General features: G+C 37.1%; 1 protein-coding gene across 19 annotated transcripts in view; it reads left to right on the top strand.

Annotated features, from left to right (window-relative positions):
• Positions 1-17,217, top strand: part of RBFOX1 (RNA binding fox-1 homolog 1) — a 2,443,894-nt gene that overhangs the window by 695,499 nt on the left and 1,731,178 nt on the right. For 17 of the 19 annotated variants that reach the window (XM_048868132.2, XM_048868130.2, XM_048868143.2 and 14 more), the window contains exon 3: positions 6,960-6,992. The exons of the other annotated variants lie outside the window; for them this stretch is intronic. In XM_048868132.2, coding sequence (XP_048724089.2) covers positions 6,960-6,992 — 33 coding nt within the window. The remainder of the gene's footprint in view (positions 1-6,959; positions 6,993-17,217) is intronic. 19 annotated transcript variants of the gene reach the window in all.

The raw sequence follows: 17,217 nt of genomic DNA, 5'->3' as shown, positions 1-17,217 counted from the left end.
ATGAATCTTTGTTTGTTCCTTTTTCTGGCTGGCTTAATTTACATAGGTGATTTTGGCTTTTTTTAAACTGGAATTTATTTTAAAGGATGTGACGGTCTGGAATTTTCAGATATGCTTATTTGTCAGTATTATGCTGAAAATTCTCCTTCTGCAAAGTATAAACATGCCCTAGTTTCTTTTGGGTTTAGCCCGGGGGAGGGGGAGGGGTTTGCTATAAAAAGATCTCTTGAAAAGTTTTCACAACTAGCATTAATTCTAAGGTTAGTTAGGCCAATTGTGACCATTGTTCTTTTTTTAAAAATTGAGGATTCAGAGTTTAAGAATTCTTCATCAAAGTTTAATAAATCCTATTGGCCAAAATATTCTTATATTTGCTTAATTTGGCAAATTAAAAACAACAAACATACCATGAAATTTATAATCTATACTTGTAACACTGGTTAATGTTGGCGGGGGTGGGGGAATCTAAGTCTTTAGCTTTTGAAATCCATTTTAGCACATTAAAGTTTTGAGCTATGGCTCAGTTGAGGGGAAATAAAAGTGAGTCTCTAGTTAAGTAGGTGCAATGATTGATGACCCATCTAGCTCTGTCATTAATCAATACACTAGTAGAAACATGGCTGAGGTGACCAAACTACATGAGTGAACATTCCTGAAATTCAGCCCTTGTTGGGACCAGATAAGGATGAGGTCTGTGGCTGCTTTTCCTGTTCTAGTGAGAGGTGGGTGAAACCTAACTTCATCTCCACTGCCACGGTGTCACCTTTGGAATATAGTACCAAAGTCAGAGTAAAGTGGTTAACCATAAATCAGCTAGTCAGTAAGAAGGTTTTTCAGAACTACTTTCACGGGTATGTTGTGGAAGCATTTAAACACATCCAAAAAGCAAATTTAGATTATTTCCTTTTTAATCATAACTTAAATTAATGTGAATTATTTAAGTACATTCCAGGCACCATATTTAAGTTCAAATAAGCATAATGCTCTAGATGAGTATTATCATATGGTTTTTGGTTGATCGGTTGGTTTTTTTGGTAATTTTGTCAAAAATTTTTGGTAATTTTGTCAACTAAATTGTCAGGCATCATTTTATTGCAGTAGAAAGTCAACATATTTTTTTCAATCCCGCTACTGTAATTAGTACTCTCCTGCTATTATAGTTAATAACAGTGAACCAGAGATAATGCAGGTAATTTCTTGTATAATGAAACTGAGAAAATGTAAGTAATATTCAATATACCAACAGTTTTATCATATTCTGTCTCCAAAATAGCTCCAACAACTCAAGTACATTTTGTTCAGCAGCATGAATGAAATAGCTGTGAATCACTATCAGAGGTATATTCTGTGCCTAGAGGCACCAGACAAGGGACTGCTCCAGGCAACTGAATGAGAAAGAAAAGTTTGAGAGTTTTGCATATCAGTTTTGGCACACAGGTGAATTCATATGTTAGCAAATTCTGTAGCACAGCAACTATCAGATATTAATTAAGGATAAAAAAGCAGGTTCAGAAAGCCATTTTTAAAAATATTCAAACCTCTATGAACCAAATTCTTTTTTAAAAAGTTCCGTTTTCTTTAGACAAATAGTCCCCCATTCACACACCCTGTCAAACTTCTGTCTCAGTATCCTCCTCCATGCAAACCTTAATTAATATCTTACAAAAATCTATACTGAAGTAGCTGCAGGGCTGTCTCTCTTTGGATCTTGTTTCAATGGGACTACTCATGAGGTAAGCAATCAGTGTAAAAGTGGCATAATCTACCCTTGTCTGAATAAGAGCACAGAATCTCCCTATTGTGGTCAGGGATTGCACTTCTCACCAGCTTGCCCTCCTCTTTATGACGATCTTTTACGTACATAAAGTCTGTTCTCATGTCTCCCCTCAGTCTTCTCTTCTCCACACTAAACAAACCCATTTTTTCAATCTTTCCTCATTTTCAAGACCTTTAATAATTTGTTTTGCTCCCTGCTGGACTTTCTCCAGTTTCTCTGCATCTTTCCCCAAGTGTGGTGCCCAGAAGTGGACACAATACTCTAGCTGAAGCCTTATCAGTGCTGTGTAGAACAGAAGAATTACTTCTTATGTCTTGCTTACAACACTCCTGCTAATGCATCTGAGGATGTTGTTCACTTTTTTTTTGCAATAGTATTACTTTGTCAACTCATTTCTAGTTTGTGATCCTCTATAACCCCAAAATCCTTTTCTGCATTACTCCTTTCTATGCAGTCATTTCCCATTTTGTATTTGTGCAATTAGTTATTCCTTCCTAAGCATAGTACTTTGCATTTGCCCTTATTGAATTTCTTCAGTTTTGTCTAGATCATTTTAAATATTCCACTCTGGCTGCTGCCACCAAAGTTCAGTCATGCAGAACAGTATCATTCACATTTTTTGTTTGTTGTTTTGTAGAGCCCAAAAAACGGTGAGACATGGCTCATATCCATCAAAATTGTATTCCAATAAACTGATTTGCTAGCACACCTGTCATCTCCCCGTTGAGGGGGAAAGTTCTCAGGCTGCTTTGCTAGCATTAGCGGTGAGAGGGAAAAAACAACCAGACCTATCTATTACATTGTCAGTGTCAATTCTGGTCTTTGTAAATTGTTTTTCCTCTTTTTCTATGGAGTTTGCCAGTTCTCAGAATCCTTTCTCACTAAACAGCCTGCAAATGCCTGAAGTACAGTTGATTGTTTTCTTAAATTTACAGTATGCTCCCCCCACTGCAAATACTCTTGCAACCTCTAAGTTTTACATCTGAAACCACTGAAATTAGAAAGTTATGACTGGGCATGGGGGAAAAAACACTCATTGAGTTGAAAAGGCCTTTGGTTTGGCGTGAACTGAATTTGAGCCCTTACTAAATGTGTTTGCAGCACATTTTGCACAATGATGATTAGTAAGTTTCTTGAAGAACACACCTAAGGAAGGCTGTGCTGCGTATGCATACATGGCTAACTTAGATAAGTAATGAAAAGTGTTAGCTAAAGTTCGAATGATTTAGGGAGGACTTAGGCACACTTTTAAAAGTGCACCCAGAGCTGGCAGAGCCCTTGGTTCATTCTCTGTCAGGCAAGTATGATGCAAAGAGCTCAGGGAGGAGAACTGTACATATTCTAAGATGTGCAGGAGGGAGTTCCAGTCTAAGGAACCTCTAAGAGCTTTGCTTTCCCAGTTCCAAGAATTTACAGAAGACAAATTATCTCATAAAGATTTCCTAAGGTACACAGAAAACTTCAGCTCTTTTAAGTGGCATAAATCGGAATATTAAAGTGGTGTCCAGCCAAATGGTTAAATAATTTCTGGCAGGCAAAGAGTTTGAGTCCTAGAGCATGCAATGTCTCTGTATGTTTTGTTTTGGTCTTGGTTCTTTTTCTACCTTTATTCTTTTAAAAGAGCATTTTAAGGACTTTTGTTCAAAAATGATGTTAAGTGAAAATTCCAGCTTCTTGTTTAAGCACTCAGATGTTAACGAACTGCCATGATTCAGGTTGCATGTGCAGTTTTAATTCTGCACTTTGTTTGTAGTATGATATTCGTTTTAAATACAGGATCATGTAGTCATGATTTGGCTGGCTGCAGTAAATAACATAACTCCCAGTTTATGCTGGCTAATGGAAATTTCCACATGCACACTCTCATTCATGTACCTACAGATTATCTTTCCTTCAGTGTTAAAATCCCATGAAGTTCAGATGCATTAAACATGGATTGCTCCTGCACCACTGTATCTACATTTCCCTCTGTATTTGTGGTATTCCCTATATTTCGAATGGAAAATTACACAGTGAATTTAACTATTATGGGTGGCAAATGTCCAGTTTATAAGGAGGGTCTGCTGTAGCTCATGTAAACAAGTCCCTTTATTCTGGAGCCTGAATTCCTACATTGCTTCTACCAAAAACGATGAATTAATTACAGCTTACTTAAGAAACTAATATAGGAGCATGTGTGTATCCCAAAAGCAGTGTCAGTTGATTAGGACAGGAAACCCTCACCTAAGCTGTGAATCCTCCTAATGAAGTCACTGCATCCTTAAATAAGACATAACAGAGCAGGGACACAGCAAGACAGAGCAGAAGAATTTAATACCTCATGAAAATAATAAGGGATAACAATAAAGTACTGCAAGTGAGACAATCTGCAAAGGAACACACCAGCCTTCAACAGTGAGATCAAGGAGCTATAAGAGACATGTCTACAATGCGATCCTCATTTTTCATCTAGCTATACCAATTAGCTCATCAGGTGCCAAAGTAGCTGCTACTAGTTCTCAGAAGTCAGCAGCTGTTACAAAATCAGTTTAAGAAAAAAAGAGCTTCTTCACACTGACAATTTAGTTAAAGGAAGAATTTTTTAAATATAATAAGAATTCAGGCCCATAGTGTCAGGGTTTTTCAAGCAGCTGCTCTAAAAGGGTGATACCTTTTATTTTATATAGCTCATATTATCCAATTGTATTGTGAACAAAGACTAAAGTTTATTTGCAGTATCGAATAAAATATTATTGTGAAGCTCTGGGCTTGGAATGCACCTCTCTCTTAGGCCCCAATTCACAAAAGCTTCTTTGCTCAGGACAGCATTAAAGATTGACCTTGGTATCTTTATCCTGACTGAACTTCGTAACCAGTCTCGATTCTTGCCTTTGACCCCAGCTCAACAGTCACCACTGGCTCAGCTTCCTAAGCCCCAGCCATTACAGTGAAAGTGTCCTACAAAAAGCATGCTGTTTTTCAGTAGCTGTCCATAATCCCACTCTTCTGTCTTCAGTCTCTTGCACTTTGCAAATATAAAATAAGTACATGCTGCCCTGGAGAGCTCACATTCTGATAGTCAAACTCAAAAATGCAAAGGGAAAGGGGGAAGGTGGCGAAGTGGTAACTGATCAGATTAGGAAAGGTACGGTTTTGCAAAAGATTTTTTTTTCATATAAAGATAATCACAATTACTCTCAATGTAGCCATAATCAGCTGGTTAGTTTCCTGTATGTTGTTAGATCTGTAATATTAGTGGCAGCTATGATTTATGATTGTTAATTAAACATTAGTTTGAAGAATGTTGAATTATTTAAACAGAACGCCTCCATTTCTGCCATATGATATGCAGTGCCATGTATATTATTATGGATTCTGGTGCTTCAGGTATGAGTCAATTTTTAATTATGTTATCATAGATACCTTCTAGGGCAGTAGAGTTAATTTGTGAGAGATGTTGCATTGTATTCAGCCTGGGAGGCTGTATTCCTGTCATGCATGGGTATTTCTCAGAACAGTTGTTTCACACTCAGAAATCTTCATCCTTGCCCCCGCTTTGAAAGTTATGCTTGATCATCTTTTTTGGTTACATACACCTTACTACAAGCAGAGGGATGCTTCCAGACTTCGGTGGTCCCTTCCCCCACACACACTAACGTCCCAAAAGCTAAGCAAAAGTGGTGTCATTGAAAAAGAAAAAGGGATTTATTAACTCAAACAGAAAGACACTTTTATTATTTTCATGCAGAAAGCATTATAGTCAGGTACTGGTATTACATTATTCAGAAGACTATTTTCCATAATTAACACATCGAAACTGTTTTCATCATAGTATTACTTCCTTCAGGACACTTGAAAACAATAAGCAAGAATCAGTCCTTGAGCTTTTTTCTTTTAAAATTTCTTTCAAAAAGACATCTCTTACAAAGAATATCAAACAACTCTTTATATTCATTGCAGAATCTGCTAAATCTTTCATCCATATTATTGCAAAATAGCCACAGATTGTTAATGTATTAATATTAATTAGCTGTGCAATGTCAGGCTACTGTGTTTTATTTTAATGTGTTAAATTCTCCTTCCACTTATGCTAGTGCAACCCCATTTGACTACATTTCACTGCCCAGGCTTAGAAGGGAAGAAAGAATTTGGCCCTCCGATCTCAAAAAACTGTCTTGCAGTTTATGTCTAGAGTATGATTCAAATTTAAATGTGATGCATGTTAATATAATGAGTCTGACTCTCACATTAAGGCCACTTTATATCACTCTGGCTGTGTAAAGTTGCCTTAAAATTGGAGTAAATTATATGTGTGCCAACTTTAAGTCCTCTTTACATGTCTAGAATGGTGTAAAGTAGCCTTAATGTAAATGAGAATTATGTCTAATGTGTGGATTGAAACTTATGGAAGTGTGTATACTTCATCAATAAACTCTGAATAGCCAGGGGACTGGTTGATTCTAGGCTATAGTAATGGGCTACATATCTTTCTACTTCTAGACTTCTAAGTGTAGTCAAGTTACTGATCGGTGGTGGCAAAATGTCATTGCCGTGGCATGGCTGTTGAATGGTCTATGATGAAGTGAGTTGTTTGCATCGGTGCAGTTCCTAGTGATCTACCATGACAATTGGCACGAATTTGGCAATCACAGCAGAGAGGCTGAGATTTGAATGGCCCTGAAAAGTCAATCCTTCTGTCTCACCATTAGAGATGACCATAGGAATGTATTGTACAAAAGCCATTGTACTGCTGGAGCCTATGTATAACCTGTTATATGCACAATCTGCCACCTTGTATGACCACTAATGTTGTTTTTAAAAAAAAAAAAATCAAAAAAGGAGGGGGGGGGGAAATGAACCTTTTGAATGTATGTAGTGGAATGAGTTCCTAATGTACTTATCTTCATTTCTGTCTAGAAACGTATCTCATAGATGGTGAAGGTCTAGAATTTCTTCCCTAATTTAATTTGTGTGCTGCTTCTAAATGGGGAATATTAATTTATTTTTAATGTAAATCCCTTTCACCTTCTAATCAGGATGAGAGGTAAACAGTTACATCGCCATGTTCAATGAAAGAAAGCTCTCTCTACTGTCCATCCCCTCAAGCCATAACAAACAATTGATGTCAGTTATTTTAAAAGGCAATTAATCCCATTATTGGTTTGCTGAATCAATACTAATGTATTTTTCCTATAATTTTCAGGTATTGACAACAATGGCTGTCAGCAAAGTTGAGGTAGGAAATTCTCTTTTATGCTAGTGGTATGTAGGCGAATGTGTCTTTTTAAAATAAAACTGACTATGGATCGCAATAGGTACATGCTGCTGGATTGTAGATACAAGTTGTATTGTTGGACTTTGTGTTGGTTTGGATTTTGGGTGAAGGAGTTATGAGGTTGCATAGTTTTGGGTCAGACATACTGCTTCAGAATGTTTAACTAGCTGGTCCTCTTCCGTCTCTATAATCTGCGTTCTGTTCCTGTCCTTGCAGTTGTCCTGGCAGTATTATAACTTAACCTCCTTCCAGGAAAGTATTTATAGTTATGGGGCTTCCTCTGGATACTAGTACAGCATTGTAACAATAGTCTCTAAAGCACAGTGACCAACACCCTTTATTACTTTCTGTCCACTGCCTCTGTATTATGCTGCTAGCCTTTTCCTGCTCCAACCACTTTTTCCTGTGTTTCACGTGGCAAGGGAACTGAGTCAGCTCTATATTTCATTTGAATGGGTGGCATCCCCTTCTTCCCAAAGTCCAAATCCAGCTCACCTCACTCATGAGTAGTACACTTGTGTGAGACAAGCTGCCTTTGACCTGGGATCCTTGATGTTTGAATGCAACAGGACACAAGAGTTGAGTTTAGTTAAATAAAGAAGTGAGCTGTAGCTCACGAAAGCTCATGCTCAAATAAATTGGTTAGTCCCTGAGGTGCCACAAGTACTCCTTTTCTTTTTGCGAATACAGACTAACACGGCTGTTACTCTGAAACCTAGTTAAATAATGGAATTTCAATGGTGTTACATTTTGCTACTGTTCACAGAATGCTTGTTGCAGACATTACTGTATAAATAGAGCCAGATGCTTTTCACTGTCATAGTTTAGTCTGACTTTTCTTGATATTTTTCCCACTGATTTCCCAGCTTCTCCATTCATGGGTAGATGACATTGGACTACTATACTCATTGTGGCAGGAATAGAGTCAAATGGAAAGTGCTTAAATTCCTAGCAACCTACATGTCAAATTAAAATCTGCACTAAAATTTAAAGTTTTATTATTATACTACCTAGCTTTACTCTTAAGGGGATACATTACTAAGTTCACTATTCACTGCTTCTAAATCAATATGGTTATATATGGAGGATTAGAAAGTCTAATTTGGGTTGGAGAGAAGTGTGCAAATTTTTGGTAAAATACTTTTTGAGCTTCAACTTTTTGCTTCATGAATTCATGAAAATGTTCTTCCAATTATATCTAAAACTCCTAGCTATGGAAATAGCATCTTCAGCTTCAGATTTAAAAATTGATATTGTTCTGTTTTAGAATCTAAAGCTACATTCATAAGAACACTGACTTACCAAGGATTTCAGAGGGGTGTTTGTTTTTAAATTCCAGATAGAATACCAGTTATCCACCCAAGGACATGAAAGCCCCAGAAGTCCCATTCTGGGGCTTTCAAGTCTTACTTTCAATGAATCAGTACTTTTGATAGTCTCTTTTATGTATACATTCAGGAGTTAAGCTGAGAGAAATTGTACATTGATTTTGTTGATCAGATATGCAATCTGAAGAGCTACATTGCAAGCACATTCAACTCATTAATGTTGCATGGATTTTATTGGATAAAATAATTACGAAACCCAGTTAGCAGCCATATAACAATTATGAGATAGTTGTTGCTCAAAGTGTTAACACAGTGGTTAATAAACATCCTTCAACAAAAAGAAAAGGAGTACTTGTGGCACCTTAGAGACTAACCAATTTATTTGAGCATAAGCTTTCGTGAGCTACAGCTCACTTCATCGATGTTATCAATTACAGTGTAATTCATGCATCCGATGAAGTGAGCCATAGCTCACGAAAGCTTATGCTCAAATAAATTGGTTAGTCTCTAAGGTGCCACAAGTACTCCTTTTCTTTTTGCGAATACAGACTAACACGGCTGTTACTCTGAATCCTTCAACAGTATTCTTACATTTAAAGTTTTACAGCGAATGGAGTATAATTTGGATATTTAAATACAGTGCACTCCCGTTTATATGAATGGTCTGGGCGACATCTGAAAGCTTTAGATACCAGGTATATGGATAAAGGGAAATGGTATTTTGAGCTGCAATTTGACATGGGGGACACACTGTGTGTTCAGATAACTAGGATTTTTGGATAAAGGGAATTTGGATAACTGGAATACACTTTTCAGAGTAGCAGCCATGTTAGTCTGTATCTGCAAAAAGAAAAGGAGTACTCGTGGCACCTTAGAGACTAACAAATTTATCTGAACATACATAAGCTTTCATGAGCTACAGCTCACTTCATCGGATGCATGAATTACACTGTAATTGATAACTTATAAAAACCAACACTTCTTGACAAGTCACTTATATGTTATAGCTGTATTTACATATATTTCTGTATTGCTGTGGAATCTCAGTCACTGTGCTTTTAATAATCAACTGATATTTTTATTCAGTGCACAGTTACTGACTCATTCAAATGTAATGTCAAACTGGAAGCTCACAGAGTGTTTCTGTGTGAAACTGGCCTTAGACTCACAGTAGGGAATTTGTGATGTTCCCAAAAGCTAATATTTAACTGTAACAAAATGTCTACGTGACTCCAAATGCTGCAGTCAGATAAATTTTTAATATGAACCTTTGGTAAATTAAATTGCATTATTAAAGAGAATAGATAAGCTGTATTAGTTAACTTAAAGAACAAGGACACAAGTTCACTTGCATGCTGTAAAAAGAATGATAGAATCCAAATCATTCTTATTTAGCTTTAAAGTACTGTATTCGGGATAGATGCTGCTTGTCTTGCTCATCTGAATACTAATCTTTCAAGTGAGTAATGTGAGCAGGATTTGCCTGATTTTTAGTCATTAGTAAGGGGCTGCAGTGATAGATAGATAAAAACAAACCCTCACTCTGTCTGGTTTACATTAACTTCTCTGAATTTTTTTTCTTTTTAAAAAAATTGTCATTGTGCAGGCAATATTTTCAGTTTTGTTCCTTGAGCAAATGGTCTATTTTGTTGTTAATTTTGAAAATGTTCCCCATTATAATAATGACTCGATCTAGATTGTGTAAACTTCTATCATCAATACAGACTCCTGAGTTGCTCTTGTCAGTTTGGTTGGTTGGCACTTTGGTAACAGTTTCAAAACTTGTATCTTAAAGGGTTAGCACATTTGGCAGTTGCATTAAATAAAAACCTTTAAGAACAATTTTTGTGTGCTTCAGTTCATTAATAAACTAACCAAACAGGGCACACTTATTATGGGAAAGTATAGCCACAATTTAGGAATCACTTCAGCCTCTATGTGCTAAAGTCCTATTGAAGACAAAGCATGCTTAAGTGTTTTTTGAATCAGGGCAAAAGTGTTTCTTATTGTGAGTAGTCCTATTGAATTCATTGGAACTACTCACAGTTAATTACTACATCTATTAATAGTGTTACAAGATTGGGTCCATAACTTATGAAATGCATGCAGTAAAAAATGTGGGTGAAATCCTGGCACCGTTGAAGTCAATGGCAAATTTCACCTTTTGTGTTTATATAATAGGCTGTGTAGTATGCATAAGTGTTGTTATAGACACTTTGGTCCAGGATATTAGAGAGACAAGGTGGGTGAATTTATTGGACCAATGTCTGTTGGAGAGTTGGGTAAGTTTCTCAAACCTGTGTAAGGTCGAAAGCCTGTCTCTCTCACCAACAGAAGTTGGTCTAATAAAAGATATTACCCCATCCACCTCGTTTCTTTACTATGCATAATGTCATACAAAATTGTGATATTTTATTGATGGTAATTGGTTGAAGCACCTGTTTTTTATGTATGACAAATAGACACTTTGCTAAATTTGACAGTGTAGGTTTGTTCAATTTTGATTTGGATGCATATTAAGTTCACATTCTATTTTGCTTGTGAATGATGATTTGCTTTTTTGACTTAAATCTTATAAGCCCCGAAGAATGCTGAGGACCATAAAACAAGGATATCAGATTTTTTTGCCTTTTCACTAGGTTCATGCAATTATTAATTCAGTCTCCTTAATTCTTTGTTACTGTGTAATACTGTGTTTCCTTGGGTCCGTTGTCTGTTCTTAAAAGCTGGAACTTAAACCTGTGCAAAGTGCTTTCATATTATTTTGCTTTCTAAAGGCTTAATTTATATGAATGTTTATTGGCTGCTGTTCTTGAAATGTGCATCCATGCAGACTTATGATTTGTTTAATCCTATTTTTTGCCACTGGTTATTTAGCTGTGTTCCTTTACTGGATTTTATAAGGATATGACATCCAGGAAAACCTAAAGGAAAAAACTAACATGTTTTCATCTTGGTTTAATATTTAAGAATGAGGCAAACAATTTTTTTTTCAAATTCTAGTTGCCACAACCCGATTGCAGAGAAATGAATATGTGTAGAAGGAGCTGTCAAGTAATCCAAAGACCTTTTTTCCATATTTGAACACAGAAGTGCAACAAATACTGACAGAGTCAACCATTCAGGCAATGAAGCCTTCCATGAATAAATTCTAAATTTGCCCACACTGTGTCTTTTAGTATCCTACCCTTTTAGTACCCTACCCTATTCAAATTACAAATAATATCTTGTGAATATATATTCTAATAAAAAGATTTTTATCACAAATAGCTCAGCATTCTTCCCCAATAATGCACTTAATGGCACATGTTAATGTCATTACAACACAGGCTTCAGAACAGACTAGAATGCAGCTATTTATTATCTAAATTGCAATAATATACAGCATTTTGCAATCAGATTTCCTTACAATTCATTACTACAATACAGTGTCAGGAATGAAATTTCTCAAATCTGTACATTTTGAGTAGCAAATGCATTTGAAAAAAAAATGCTTCCTGTAAAATATTACATCCCAGTCCTGTTTCAGTGCTACTGAAGATATTGTTGGACAACTCACAGATGTCCATTCAAACAAACAGTGTACCTGGGCTATGCTAACCTTTTTTGAGAGGAATGAACATTATTTTAAAAATTAATGTGGACCCATAGTTACATAACCTTACAATGTGCCACTATATTGTACAATTTGTAAATGTATTATTCTTAAACTATAACGTTAGACTGTCTTACTTATGTGCTTACTTGGACTAAATTATTGTGTGAGAAGCCAACAGTGCCCTGTGCTACTTTGAAATTAGGGGAGCCAGATAGGATGTTTCTGGTATAAGGGAATACAATAAGGGAAATAATAGGTCCGTGGCAGAATCCCTCTCCCTCCTCTCTTTTCGCCCTCTGCCACCACCACCACTTTTAATGAATCATTTACCCCTGGTTGTTGTTGCATCAGCCAGCTGGAACCAACTATGCTGCTTTAAATGGGTCATGTGGCGCATTCAGCCCCTATGGGTAAGTCTACAGAGCAAACCTCTTTTCCCTCCGCAGCAGTGAATCTAAGATCCTAGGCCTACTGACTTGGGCTCTTGGGGCTCATGCTAAGGTGCTAGAAACAGCCATGTGACACTTGGGCTCACCCTCCTCACTGGGCTTCAGAGCCTCAGCTCCAGCCCAAGCCTGAATGTCTGTGTGGCTGTTTTTAGTGCCGTAGGATGAGCCCCACAAGCCTGGGTCTGTAGATCTGCACTCTGACACTCTCTGCACAAGGTTTCTGGGTTGTTGGTTTTGTTTGTTTGTTTCGTTTATTTGTTTTTTGCTATGCAGACAAACCCTATGAGTGATCCAAAACACACAGGATTAGAAACCCCAACTCTATGTCCATTCCACAAGAGGGCAAACTTTCTTCCCTTGATGGAAAAATCCTTTTGTTTTCTGTCCCTGATGCCGGCTTTTCTCATATAGAGAGGATTTGTCGTTTTCCACCATGGCTTTTGACAAATTTTTGTACCTTTCCAAATTTCCTGTTGAAGGTAAATATTTAGGGCATACCTAAATTGTTTCTCTGCCTGCATAGGTGAAGGTCACTAATATTTTTCTGCTTCTATAGGTGACTGGGAACCTAAACTCATATGTTCTCTTCCTGGATCTGCCACTGACTCAATACTGTATATGGCTTTGGACAAGATAGTTCACGTCTCTCTGCCGATCTGTCCAACAGTCTTACTGTCAGCTACCTCAGTGTGAGACTTAACTTAGGGCTTTAGGGTAAAACAGATAAAACCCAATAGCCAATCTCACCCTCTTCTACTCTAAAATTCTTGTTGGTCTTTATAAAGTATGTTATAAAAATACGACAAGTTCAGTTTTTCCAGGGTGAAAATGGTTTGAGGAAGAGGCTGTGGAGGCATGAGTTCACCTGTGGGAGCACAGGACTTGCAAAATGGGCTACATCTTTTTTTAATTGTATCATGAGAAACAATTTCTAAGCTCTAATATAAACTTCTTTTTCCTCTTAAAATGAATTGTAATTTAGTTAAAAATAAAAATCCAGAAAACCATTTTTTATGATTGGAGCAGAATATAAACAACTGCTTTGTGCATGAAATGAGAGGCTTTTTGGACCACACCTGACCAGATATCAGGGAAGATGTCTCACATGCTCCATTTACAGGGGTTCACTTCATCCTTTAAGTAATCCTTGAAGGTGAAAAGCACAGACTTTAGAACAGAGTTCAGAGTCTGCATCCAAGAGCAATAAAGAAGATACCGCATAAAGAATCATTTGTCAATGTTTCTTTTATTATTCCTTGCTGTTACTTCTTCCTTGGAATTCTAATGTCTGTTGTATTCTTGAAATAAACAGATTTGACTCAATATTTTCTGACATTTAATAGATAGCCAAGTTCTCTTCTGTTTCCTTTTGTGTAGTTCTTTTGGTTTGTAAGCCTTGTGGGATATGCAGTTTCAATTTACCATGCAAATCTTGGATGTTGTGAATCATCTGATCGATGTCTCTGGTAATATTTTTTCAGTGACTTTTGGGAACCTGAAACAGCAGCTGTTTCTGTTTTTGTTGAGTTAATGTACGCACATTTACCCACTGTCTGAGGTCGAAGATACTCCCTCTTATGCATATTACAAATACTTTAAATAGACTGGCTCTGTTTTGTTCCTCATGTGTTAAGTCTAATTGTGGAGAGAAAAACAACAGACTAAGAGGAGCACGTCCCAGTTTACACTGGATTTGGAGCTTGCTTTGCTCTGTTAACTTTTTGGCTTTGTACCCAAAAATGATTTGTGTGGATTCTCAATTTGTTCCCTATATATAGCTATGTTGGTGTATCTCCATCTTTGTGCAAATGTATTCAATTCAGATGTATAGCAAGTTCTTCAAAAATGTGTGCTGCTAGCAACATGTTCAGAACAGAGGACTTTCTGTTTACTAGGAATGACACAGTTCACAACCATTAGAAGCTAAACACACACTCAGGATTATGATCTCACATGACTAGGTTAATTACTTACACTTGCACAAAATAAATGAGAATCTAGAGAATCTCTTTCTAGGTCTTTCACTGGACAAAGTATTCTAATCTCTTACCTCTGATGTGTTCAAATTATGCTACTTTCACAAGGGTACATGGAAAGTAGTGGTTTAATTTCATTCTAATCCCTAGCAGATGTTAGCCAACATTATATGTGTATCATAGAACTGGTTTACCTGTTTAAAGGGTTTGTCTCTGGCCTATGGTGAAACAGATTTCCACATTATGCCATCTTGTTCATCTTTCTGCAAATGCTGTCTGCTTTTTCTGGGACTTTATAGCTGTTCTCTTAAGACTAAGCCAAATCCTTTTAGGGCGAGGGTGTCTGGGGATTTTTGAATTGTTTGCTCCATTTCCGTTGCTGCTCTACTCAGTCATAGATCATTCTCCTGTCTCATACTGATGCCTCTGAATCCTCGTGCACCAGTCTCCTGCAGCTGTCTCTCTCAGATTTGTCCCATGTTGAATCCAGCAGTGACATCTGAGAATATTCTGGTGTGTGGGTCTTTGCTTCAGTGACTTCTAAATACATGAAGTAGAAAACTCTTGTTTTACTTTTTTTCAAAAATCCCCAAACACAAAGTTTATGTTTTGCTTTTGTCGTTATTACCAGGACCTTTAGAAATATAGCACCAGTCTAAATCTGGTTAAGTGTAACTTTTCTTCCTTTAAAAATCCAAAGCATCCTGTGAATTTTGTAGTTTTCTCTGAGTTCAAATAAATTAAGTTCTTAGGCTTACACTACTTTTCTTGTTTCAGGTCCTGGCTTTTCATTGCATCAACACTAATTTTATGCCAGTGTAACTCCACTGAAGTCACTAGAGTTACACTACAGTAAAGATGGAATGGCACTGCAGAAAAATCAAACATATACTCTGGGGAGAACAGCATCTCCTTCCCTCCCACTGTAACATTCCGGCAACTACTGAAAAATTAACTGAAAGTTGTCCACATTCCTGTCTCTGTCGTTTAGTAAATGATATGATCAAGTTCAGGTGGTCTTGGGACCTACCTATGTCAGAGATCGCCTTGAGGATATATCCCAAGTTTAGTATCATGAGGTATTAATTTCTAGCTCTATTATGCAAGTAATGCAAAGGAAGCCTTCTTTTACATTCATTCAGAAAAGACCACTAAAGTGTTGAGATAATATCCCCACTTTGTTGCCATAACCTCCACAACTTAAAAAAAACAAATATTACTAGAAACCCAAATCAGTTCAAAGAGAAGGAGGTTATTGAATTAGACCTTAAGAAGCACTGCAGAGTAGTTCAGATATTTGTGTGGCTCAAAATACAACAAAATCCTGGCTGGACTTACGCTGCTATCAGCAAGGACCTTGATTATTAAGAAATGTCATTGTGAGCACGCCTCCCACTCTCTTCCCCTCCCCACTTTCCTACACTGAAAGAATAGGTCAGACCTGGTGGGTAGCATGTTTCTGAAAAGGCCAGCAAATGTATTACATTTTGGTACCCTTTTGCTGCTGTGTTAAAAAAATCCTCTGACAGAACTGACAGCTGCTTCATTCTGCTTTTACTTAAATATTTGTAAAGCACTGTGTACATTTATGGTACTGTGTAAATGTATTTGTATTAATAATATGGTGGTGGCATATGCAAGGTTTCTTTAAACATTAATAAATGGTAGAGAGGCCATTCAGAGCACTTGTACTTGCTGATATTATTTATTTGTGTTACAGTAATGTCCTCATCGTGCTCGGCACTGTACAGGCACATACTAAAATAGTCCATATTTCAAAGGGCTTACAATCTAAGTAAAGACAAACAAAAGGTGAGGGGGAAAGAGGCAAAGTGACCTGCCCAAAGTCACACAGCAGAGCCAGAAATTGAACCCAGGTGTTCTGAGCTTCAGACCTGTTTCCTGTCCACCAGACTGTGCCTGACTGTGCTTTGATTGGGATGCTACTTTATAACTCAGAACACATCGATAAAAATGCAGATTGTGGGTGTGTGTGTACATATATATGTATAAAAAGACATTTCTTTAAAAAAGTGAAACCAATTCTCAGTGTAATGGGAAGGAACAGTTTTGGCCTATCCTGATTTAATCAATTTTCTTCTTGCAGAAATTAGGGTGCCGGGCCCCTGGCAGCTGAATGCTCCTCTCTGCCAGGGGAACAGTTGGGCACCAATGTGCCCCAAAAGCAGGAATGTTTTTTCCCTTATTTTTCTCTTTCTTTTTCTGTGACTACTCTGCCATGGGTTTTCTACCTCTGTTACTCTGTTTCTGTACTCTGAAGCCAAAATACCTTACTCAACATACTTTGCTCAAAATACGATTGCCAATTACTGCAATTTGGAATACAGTCTGCAGTATTGTTGTAATTGTACTGGTCACAGGAGATCAAAGAGACTAGGTAGGTGAAGTAATATCTTTTATTGGACTAATGTCTGTTGGTGAAAGGTACAAACAGATGCCTTCCCCAGACCTGTAGAACAGTGCTGTGAAGCTCAAAAGCTTGTACATTCCACCAGAAGTTGGTCTTATAAAAGATATTACCTCACCTACCTTGTCTCAGTTTTGAATGTTCTCTTATGCAAAAACCTACTTTATCAATTTGCCCCTCTCCTCATTTTTCTTGTTTCTTTTATTCTCCCCTCCTCCCCATCTTCTCTCCTTTTTGTCGCTTTTCTTACCTCATTCAAATACTGTTGCTGTTTAAAAAGAAGAAAAAAAAGCTCCTTGTATTTTGTTAGATCAATTCATAAACTTTTGGATAGTTTTATAAATAATAAAACAATAAACATATAATTTTAAAAATGGGAAGGCAGCATGGCTGGGGAATATGCTGAT

The sequence above is a fragment of the Caretta caretta genome, chromosome 10 (assembly GCF_965140235.1).
Source record: "Caretta caretta isolate rCarCar2 chromosome 10, rCarCar1.hap1, whole genome shotgun sequence".
Classification (NCBI taxonomy): domain Eukaryota; kingdom Metazoa; phylum Chordata; order Testudines; family Cheloniidae; genus Caretta; species Caretta caretta.
Note: the sequence above shows the minus strand (reverse complement) of the source record. Positions and strands in the feature narration are given on the sequence as shown.